Here is a 10,122-nt window from a genome sequence, read left to right as displayed (position 1 = left end):
AATGTAGCTGAATAAGCTTTCGTGTCAGCCATGGGTGCGATGTGCAGCCATTTCTGTCTTTTTGGCTTGTGCATATAAACTTATTTATATGGTGCTGATACAGGGCCACTAACCTGGGTATTGTGCAAATATATTTATACACTAAAGCAACTGTTACATGAATAAATTTACATTGTGCTGCTATTTAGCTTTTTATGGTGTTGCGCCCCCCCCCCCCCCCCCCTTGGATGTGCAATATTGGAGTTGCTGCTAGTCTATCATGGAGCTATATTTTGTGCAATAACTTAGTTGGTTATCAATTGCTGGTTACATACTTACACTGTGTATGTTATTATTTGATGTATGTATGCCCCATGTGATCCATTTGTACCCCGAACAGATTACCATGGTCCTGACTCCTCCTATTGTTCCTTTAATTTGTCATTAGTGTATGTTTTTTATGGGATTACTAGAAAATGTACCCAACGCTGCCCGGGTATAAAGTGTCAGTGTGTTAATTAGATTTGTTCTAGGGTGCCCAGGAGGCCAATCTGAAGGTATTGTTTCATCTGAGTTAATCAGTGGAATTAGTGTATACCTGTAGTGCATAGTTGGAGGGGTTCTGTATACCTACAGTGTATAGTTTTTAGGTGTATCGCATATCTATACTGCATAGTTGGGGGGTGGGGGGGCTGTATACCTATAGTGTATAGTTGGGGGGGTCCTGTATACCTGTAGTGTGTAGTTGAGGGAGGTCCAGTAGTGTATAGTTGGGGGGGCTGTATACCTGTACTGTATAGTTTGGGAAGTCCTGTATACCTGCAGTGTATAGTTGAAGGTCCTGTATAGCTGTACTGTATATTTCGGGGATCCTGTATACCTGTACTATATAGTTGGTGCTGTATACCTGTAATGTATAGTTGGTGGAGGTCTTGTATACCTGTAGTGTAAGTTTGGGGGTCCTGTATACCTGTAGTATAGAGTTGGTAAAGGTGCTGTATACCTGTAGTATAGAGTTGGTGGAGTTCCTGTATACTTGTAGTGTATAGTTTGTGGTCCTGTATACCTGTAGTATAGTTGGTGGAGGTCCTGTACACCTGTAGTATATAGTTGGTGGAGGTCCTGTGCAACTGTAGTGTATAGTTTTGGGGTCCTGTATACCTGCAGGGTCGTATTTACCATTAGGCACCCATGGTCTGGTGCCTAGGGTAGGACCTTGCAGAGGGGCAGTACCCTCCCGTTCAGACTTGCAAGAAAATCTGGTGTCTTTTCGAGTGGGGGTATGGCGGTATTGGTCAGGTCTGGTATAGCGGTGTTATTCAGTCACAGTGTGTCGGTATTGGTCAGGTCTGGTGGTGTTATCCAGTCACAGTATGGCGGTATTGGTCAGGTCTGGTATGGCGGTGTTCTCCAGTCACAGTGTGGCGGTATTGGTCAGGTCTGGTATAGTGGTGTTATCCAGTCACAGTATGGCGGTATTGGTCAGGTCGGGTATGGCAGTGTTACAAAGTCACAGTATCGCAGTATTGGTCAGGTCTGGTATGGCAGTGTTATCCAGTTACAGTATGGCGGTATTGAACATGTCTGGTATGGCAGTGTTATCCAGTCACAGTATGGCGGTATTGGTCAGGTCTGGCAGTGTTATCCAGTCATACTATGGTGGTATTGGTCAGGTCTGGTATGGCAGTGTTATCCAGTCACAGTATGGTGGTATTGGTTAGGTCTGGTATGGCAGTGTTATCCAGTCACAGTATGGTGGTATTGGTTAGGTGTGGTATGACAGTGTTATCCAGTCACAGTATGGTAGTATTGGTCAGGCCTGGTGTGGCAGTGTTATCCAGTCGCAGTATGGTGGTATTGGTCAGGTCTGGAATGGCGGTGTTATCCATTCACAGTATGGTGGTATTGGTCAGGTCTGATATGGCAGTGTTATCCAGTCACAGTATGGTAGTATTGGTCAGGTCTGATATGGCGGTGTTAAATGTGACATCTGAAGCTATTATCTACCAATCTATCATGATGCTAATTAGTGAGTGAAGATGGGGCGTCCTCAGGGTCAGTGCTTAGGGCAGCAGCAGCTGGTAATACGGCCCTGTGTACATGTACTGTATAGATGGAATAGGGGGTCCTGTATATACATGTACTGTATAGATGGAGTAGGGGGTCTACCAGTTATTTCTGTGGATGTTGTGAGGCAGCTGCCCTAGCAGCCATTCAAATTCCAGCTCCCTATGAAAATGAAAGCAGTAATCCTATTGGTTGCTAAGACTCCCAACTGCCATTTCCTCTGGGCAGCTGCAGCTAATTATGTCACCTGTGTGTGCAGTGTGGAGATTTTACCATTCATTACTATGAGGCGCCACTCTTCCTCCTCCCCCTCCCCTCCCCTCCTATACATCTGGCGAGGACGGGACCTTTGCTCTAACTTTCCCGGGCACCAAATGTATCTGTGTGCCAAATTTGGGGTCAAATGGTTCATGCGTTTGGAAGTCTATACAGGACAGACAGACATTCATTTTTATGATATAGATTAGTTGTGTCTAAATAAAATACATGAATTATTCAATAACTGTCTTGGTTTGGACATTTTGGAGTGCTTTTTTTTGTAGGTTGATATTTGGGATACGTAGCTGCATAGAAAATTAACATTCTATTCTCAGCTAACCACACTCCTCCAGGCCCCCATTGAACGATCCAGCTGCTACTTCCTTCTCAGACCGCTCAGCCAATCACTGACCAAAGCAGGACAGCACCATGACCAGTGATTGGCTAAGTAGGCAGTCATTGCAGAGACAAGTACATCTCGGAAGTAGCAGCCAAATAGTTCATCAGGTGGTCTAAAGAAATAAAAGGAGGACCCTGGGGGAGTGTGGTTAGGAGAATAGGATATTTCTTATTTTCTATGCAACAGCGCCAATATATTAAAAATATAAATGCTTAGAGTACCCCTTTAGGAGAGTATAATGTCTCTAAACCTACACATTTTTTTTACTTATTACCATTGGACATCAGGTCAAAAGTATCAACCCAAACATTCTACTTGCAACATTTGCACACTGCATGTTAAGACACTTTGACAAATAGTGGATCCTGCAGTCTGCCTCTCTTTATAGCACATTCCCATTGTTATACCAAACCATAGTATAGTACCATTGTCCTGAGCAGCAGCTTTACATATAATCTTTTCAAACTCAACACTAAACCCTGGCCATTTTTTTTAAAAACCTTCATAGTATTCCCCCCCCCCATTTAGAAAACAGGTGTAAGTGTGATAGACTTTTGTGGTGCTTCCTTGTGTTTTTTGTTTATATGTTTATCATCAGAAACTCTCAAATCCCATGACTTTTTTTTTTAACAGCCATTTTGCTTTTGGGTGAAAAAAAATGCTGTGGCCAGATTTTAACTTGAGGTCAACAGGGAAATACATAAAGGACATATTGGGCTAATTATTTAAAATTGGAGCAGATATTATTAGGTTTTTTTTAGGTGAAAAGTCAAAGTTTCTCATAATGATATAATCCGTTTTTCTTTAATATTTTCTTGTAAAAAGGAATCCTCTAGTTCTCCTGCACATAGCGATCCCATATACACTCACCAGCCACTTTATTAGGTACACCATGCTAGTAACGGGTTGGACCCCCTTTTGCCTTCAGAACTGCCTCAATTCTTCGTGGCATAGATACAACAAGGTGCTGGAAGCATTCCTGAGATTTTGGTCCATATTGACATGATGTTATCACACAGTTGCCGCAGATTTGTCGGCTGCACATCCATGATGCGAATCTCCCGTTCCACCACATCCCAAGGATGCTCTATTGGATTGAGATCTGGTGACTGTGGTGGCCATTTGAGTACAGTGAACTCATTATCATGTTCAAGAAACCAGTCTGAGATGATTCTAGCTTTATGACATGGCGCATTATCCTGCTGAAAGTAGCCATCAGATGTTGGGTACATTGTGGTCATAAAGGGATGGACATGGTCAGCAATAATACTCAGGTAGGCTGTGGCGTTGCAACGATGCTCAATTGGTACCAAGGGGCCCAAAGAGTGGCAAGAAAATATTCCCCACACCATGACACCACCACCACCAGCCTGAACCGTTGATACAAGGCAGGATGGATCCATGCTTTCATGTTGTTGACGCCAAATTCTGACCCTACCATCCGAATGTCGCAGCAGAAATCGAGACTCATCAGACCAGGCAACGTTTTTCCAATCTTCTACTGTCCAATTTCGATGAGCATGCTCCAGCTTCGCTCATCTCTAATAAAGATGGTAGAGTACACTGCTTGACTGTTTAATCAGCCATAGACATTGAGTTGAGTGGCACTATATAGATCACCGCTAAAGCTTTGGCTGTCAAGTCATGATGGGATTTGTAGTTTTGCAACTCCTGGAGGGCTTGAGTTTGACATCTCTGATATAGAACTGCTGCTCCTCAAATTATTGCAAAACTTCCATTCCCATCATGCCAGGACAGCCAAAGCTTTAGCTGGATAACTCCTTTAAGGAATGGATGACTTGGATTCACAATTCTAGTCATTTAAGGGGATTAGTAACTGGATATTTATCTTCTATCCTGCTTTTTGCTAGTGGTGTCCAAAATTGTATGGATATATAGTTATGTATTGTCATGTACGCATGCAGAGACAGATTTGGAAACTGGTAGGCTGGTGCTTTGGCTGCTTATAGGTCGGCTTACTATGGCCCTGGTATCGGCCTGACCCCAGAACCGATGGCTTAAAACAACAGGCCTTTCATCATACACCCATGTGAAATTGACCTATTGACTTACAAGACCACCACGAGGGTTCCTGCGTGCGTGCAGTAACTGCATCATATTATCACCCTTAAGGGTCCATTTACACAGAGATTATCTGACAGATTATCTGCCAAAGCCATAAACAGCTGCTGTAGCCCATCTGCCTCAAAGTTCGACGTACTGTGTGTTCAGAGATGCTCTTCTGCCTACCTTGGTTGTAACGGTTGGCTATTTTAAGTCATTGTTGCCTTTCTCTCAGCTCGAACCAGTCTGCCCATTCTCCTCTGACCTCTGGCATCAACAAGACATTTCCGCCCACAGAACTGCCGCTCACTGGATGTTTTTTCTTTTTCGGATCATTCTCTGTAAACCCTAGAGATGGTTGTGCGTGAAAATCCCAGTGGATCAGCAGTTTCTGAAATACTCAGACCAGCCCTTCTGGCACCAACAACCAGGCACTCAAATCACCTTTCTTCCCCATACTGATACTCGGTTTGAACTGCAGGAAATTGTCTTGACCATGTCTACATGCCTAAATGCACTGAGTTGCTGCCATGTGATTGGCTGATTAGAAATTAAGTGGTAACGTGTAGTTGGATAGGTGTACCTAATAAAGTGGACCATGAGTGTATTTGTACATTGTATAGTGTATGACAATGCTATAGCACCAATAATAAAATATATGTTGTATGTGACAGGAATGTGTTAAAGGAGACCTGTCACCCCAACTGGTGAACACCACCAATTCCCCGCTGAAATGCCTTTCACAGCGGCAAGACAGGGTACGGGACTTCGTGGAAGGGGTTAAGCGGTTAAGGCCCCTTTAATGCAAACGCAACTTCCACCCATGGAAAATACATGCGTGTTATACAGGATGTGTGAAACTGGACCAGGTCTGATTAAAGAGGTGGGCACTTTCTATTAGGAACCTTTTTAATAATTATTTTTTTTTACACTTGCTTTATTTTTTCTTTGTTATTAAAGCACAACATACACCCCATAACAGCTCATTAAAATATTCACCAGTAATCTGCATAGTCAAGCATGGAAAGGAGACCCAGATCGCATTCTCACTACATGCGTCTTGGCAGGCAAAGCTTTGGCTGTCCAAGCATGATAGGAATTGTAGTTTTGCAATAGCTGGAAGGCCATAAGTTAAGACACCACCAGTTTACATGATGTGGTTAGCCAGAGGCATCTATGTCGCTTACCTGAGAAAGGTGGCACCACCAAAATGCACAACAGAAATAAAAGCTAGCAGAAGCGTGAGCTGTGGGCAATGATTATTGGCAAACCTTGGGTCCTGGCACTATTGTAAATGTTGCTATATTATACACCACTAAATTAAAACCACACCAGTAACTAGATTCACTCCACAATGTTTGTGGCATTAATGTCCAAAAGCTTACTCCCCACTTGGGTATGGGCAACGCCACCTCAGAATGACAAGTTGTGACTACTGCACGCCAAGGAAGTATGTAGCAGGGGTCAAAGAAAGTTTATTCCAAGAAGTGACCCAGCACAAAATCAAACCACGTATATGAATCTGATGGACAGCTGCCCATAGCAGCCAGCATATGCCGGGTATGGAGTGGACCTAGCTCCTGAGGCCAATCCATAAGTCCTTAATGCCACAAAGACATATGTACCCATCATGTGACATTAAGGGGTGGTACTTTTTGTTTGTGGCGCATTCTGGCAACCTGTTGCATGACAGCAAAGTGTTTTTTAATGTTTTTATTGAATTCTGAAAATACATAAACTTTGAGTCATTGCTAGAGTATACCTAATCCCAGGGATCTAGCCCACGATCCTAGCCCCATCTAAGTGCATAAATCAATAAATGAAACAAGAGCTGAGTATTATGTCATATGTTTATTTACAAACCATGACTGGCATGGTGGAAATATTATAGATTTGCTTCATAGACGGTCCACTGCACCTGAAATGAGAAAAAAAAAATATATCTGGCATTAGGAAGGAAGTATAAATTCTTTTCCAAACTACACATACCAAATAAAATTGTCTGTGCATCAGAAAGCGTTTACAGTATCATGAATTCTCATACTGATACTTTTCATCACGTGCACCAATGTCTTTTCTTGAGCCCAACATTTTAAAGCCCTTATAATGAGATAGGGTCCATTTACTCAGAGAGATAATCTGCCAAAGATTTGAAGCCAAAGCCAGAAATAGACTACAAAACAGATCAGGTTATAAAGGAAAGCCTGAGATTTCTCCTCTTTTCAAATCCATTCCTGGCTTTGGCTTCAAATCATTGTCAGATAATCTGTGTTAATGGAGCCTTAGTTAAAGTGTAACTGTCATTTCAGGGCCATTTTTCTGAAAACATTAAATAATCAACAGTAAAGCGATTTTAAGAAACTCTGTGGTTTTATGTACTAAAAAAGTTTCCTTCTGTACTGAAAAAGCAATCACCCAGCCTCCCCCCTCACATCAAATGAAGCAGGATTTCTGTCTCCATTATGTGGCTATGGAGAGGGGAGGGGCTGTTAGGAGTGACTGAGCACGGAGGATCTGCAAAGCACAACACCCTGCAATCTTCTCTCAGTAAGTTCATAGATAAGCACTGAGCTTTCTGACCGCAGAATCCTGCGGTTTAGGTGCCCAGAGAGTCTACAAACAGCTGACCTTCATGTCACCTCTTCCTGCTCCCTCATCTCCCTCAGCCCCTCCCCCCTTCATAGGAGAGAGCAGAACCAGTCTTCACTGGCTTCTCTGTAATGAAGACGTGTTTGCCTGATAATGCACAGATAAGAAGTCAGGGGGGAGGCTGGGAAATTGCTTCTTGAGTACAGAAGGAGGCTTTTTTGGCTGATAAAACCTATTAAAGAGTTTCTTAAAATCGCTTATACTACTGATTTCTGCAATAAAAAAAAAACATGACAGTTACGCTTTAACAAGTACATTTTAGTCTGCTAGCAATGTAAAAATAAAATAAGGGCATTCATTGTACAGTGCCAGAATTCCCATCTTCCCCCCTTTGATAACTTACCCTCATCCAGAATATGCACTGCCCTACTGATGTTCCATACACAATGCAGGCCGCAGTGTATCTGGAACATTATAGGTAGAGCAGAGAGCGCATGTCATCAGGGGAAGTAGACAGAGGCATTGGGTTAAACAAAAGCAGCAACATGGCATATCCATTTCAATCCATGCCAGTGCCACATATGTAAAACCATAGGTATCACTGTGATGCTGCACTATTTATTCCATTGAGGCTAGGATCACGCAGTTTATATCGTGCTCCCTCGTAACCAACATCTCACATTAATCCCTAATTACCATGATATGGCGTTTCATAAACAAACAAAAAAAGGCCCCCCTCCCATAACTTATAGTACTGCAACTGAGAAGCCAATGACATTGTGCTAAAACATTTAGGGTGCGTTCACACCTACAGGATCTGCAGCAGATTTCCTGCAGCAGATTTCATTTAAATAACTGAACACAGCATCAAATCTGCTGCAGATCCAGTAGGTGTGAACGCACCCTTAACAAGACTCGCAGATTGCCATGTTATAAAAGGTCAGCACTTGGCAGTACTAGGCAAGTGCAGCATGCTCTGAATAGCATGGCCAAGCACTTGTGACAAGCTGGACTGAAGCTGTAAAGTAAATGACAATTGTCCACCATTACATGGGGTAAGACACATACCTTTCCATTTTCTTCATCATCCACTACTTTTTCAACAGCTGATGTCTGACAATGATAAAGGGGAAGGTGAATCCACTACCAAAGAAAACGGTCATCATTGCTAGGAGTCTCCACTTGTTCTCTACAGAGAATGGAAGGTTCTAGAGGGGGAAAAAAAAAGGTAGTCATGAGAAAATGGCAGGTAGAAACATCAGTAGTCTTTTTCTATTTGTGCTACACGAGTGGGGACTGGCTTCCTGTACTGCAACAGGTTTACTATAGTTTAGGCCACAAAATGTAGCTAAAAGTGTACAGCAGAATCCCCCCACAATTTGGTGTGGATCTTCTGCTGTTGATGCTCTAGAGAAAACCTGCAGCACCTATGCCATGTGTGTATGCTTGTGTAGCTACTAGGGCCAGTTGCAGGACAATTTTGGTGGCTCACTTGGATTGCTACATGGCAGACATGGTGGCCCTCATATGACCTCGCTGTATTAGGGTCTGTTGGTAGTGACAAGCAAGACAGTAACCTAAAGTATGCCATCTTCTATGCACGGTCCTAAGCTAAATGGTGAAACATGGCAACAACTCACTATCCTGTTCACACCATGCTTTTCTGAAATCTACTGGGGGACTCTGATGTACACCTCCACCATATAGTTATGAAGGATGTCAAGGTGGTCTCCATCATCCATAGACTATATCTCTTCATGGAATGCATCGCCTTGATGTCCTCGCCATCATGGTGCTAGGTGATGCTTATACTGGTTCCAGTCCAGGTGAGCTCTCAGGTAATGGTTTAATAAGCTAAACATTCATTGTGATCAATGATAGGAGGCTGCGCTCTCTAATCAGAGACATGTAATACAGCATCACTGCAGCCTGCAGGGGGCGCTGTCCTATAACATCACATCCCTATGGCAATGTACCCTATGGCAATGTACCCTGAGGCCCTACAGCTGTTACATTACTACAATCCCATCATGCCTTGCCAGCTGGAGGGCCACAGGCTGGAGAACACTGCCCATTGGATGAGTCCTCACCTCTGCCTGGTGACTGCAAGGGGCACGCACGCGTCTTCTACCACATGTAGACGAGTAGGGGCCTGTGCACACGGTCGGGCTGGTCACATGGTACATCAGAAAGCGTTTACAGGATCACAGGTCCCTCATACTTATATGCTATCATCACTTGTACCATAGCATGGCGTGCTGCCATAGAGACTGAGGCTCCCACCTAGGCCGCACTGCACACTTCCCCATTACCACAGCCTATACCGCTCTCCGGTCACGTACCTTGCCAGGGCCCTCCTCATAGTGGCTGCGGCGGACCACTGAGGTGGTGAACCTGCGCACGGCCTGACCGAACATGATGGCAGACAAGGAGAGACTACACACCGAGTGTAACCTCCAGAAATCTTCTACACTTCCGCCGGAGCTAGAGGGAGGAGCCGGAACCGCTAGACGGGCTGTGGTATAAAGCATTCTGGGAATTGTAGTTTTTAACGGTCTCTCTCATTGGGTATTAGTAAAGTAGCCGAAGGGCAGAAAACTACAACTCCCAGAGATCCGCGCGCTCACTTCCGCTCTGGCGCTACGTGCGCGAGTGAGTGTAGTGAAGTAGAGTAGTCAAGGTCAGGCTGAGGGGAGGTTATGTAGGGTTGGCGCGGAAATATTCCGTGTGGTAAACCTTAGTGTTAGACATTAGTGCAGTGTATA

The 10,122-nt window shown here is 43.9% G+C and overlaps 1 protein-coding gene and 2 non-coding genes across 3 annotated transcripts; all 3 read right to left on the bottom strand.

Annotated features, from left to right (window-relative positions):
• Nucleotides 1-6,600: 6,600 nt before the first annotated feature.
• Nucleotides 6,601-9,869, bottom strand: COX7C (cytochrome c oxidase subunit 7C). The gene is made up of 3 exons (XM_069964645.1): nucleotides 9,700-9,869; nucleotides 8,426-8,565; nucleotides 6,601-6,686 (listed from the first exon to the last, which is right to left on the bottom strand). The coding sequence occupies exons 1-2, from the start codon at nucleotides 9,772-9,774 to the stop codon at nucleotides 8,449-8,451; spliced, it is 192 nt and encodes a 63-aa protein (XP_069820746.1). The 5' UTR covers nucleotides 9,775-9,869; the 3' UTR covers nucleotides 6,601-6,686; nucleotides 8,426-8,448.
• Nucleotides 6,774-6,834, bottom strand: LOC138787719 (small nucleolar RNA Z39). The gene has a single exon (XR_011362454.1). It is a non-coding gene; the product is annotated as a small nucleolar RNA Z39 (small nucleolar RNA).
• LOC138787720 (small nucleolar RNA Z39) lies at nucleotides 9,539-9,601 on the bottom strand. Its single transcript, XR_011362455.1, has one exon. It is a non-coding gene; the product is annotated as a small nucleolar RNA Z39 (small nucleolar RNA).
• Nucleotides 9,870-10,122: the final 253 nt, after the last annotated feature.

This window comes from Dendropsophus ebraccatus, chromosome 3, assembly GCF_027789765.1.
Source record: "Dendropsophus ebraccatus isolate aDenEbr1 chromosome 3, aDenEbr1.pat, whole genome shotgun sequence".
Classification (NCBI taxonomy): domain Eukaryota; kingdom Metazoa; phylum Chordata; class Amphibia; order Anura; family Hylidae; genus Dendropsophus; species Dendropsophus ebraccatus.
This window is presented reverse-complemented; position numbering and strand designations above follow the sequence as displayed.

What these genes read in the sequence shown, in the direction of transcription:
- COX7C (XM_069964645.1), bottom strand. Translation starts at nt 9,774, where the DNA reads ATGTTCGGTCAGGCCGTGCGCAGGTTCACCACCTCAGTGGTCCGCCGC. An exon ending in ATGAGGAGGGCCCTGGCAAG is followed by an intron (nt 8,566 to 9,699) that starts GTACGTGACCGG and finishes TTCCCCCTCTAG; the next exon opens with AACCTTCCATTCTCTGTAGA.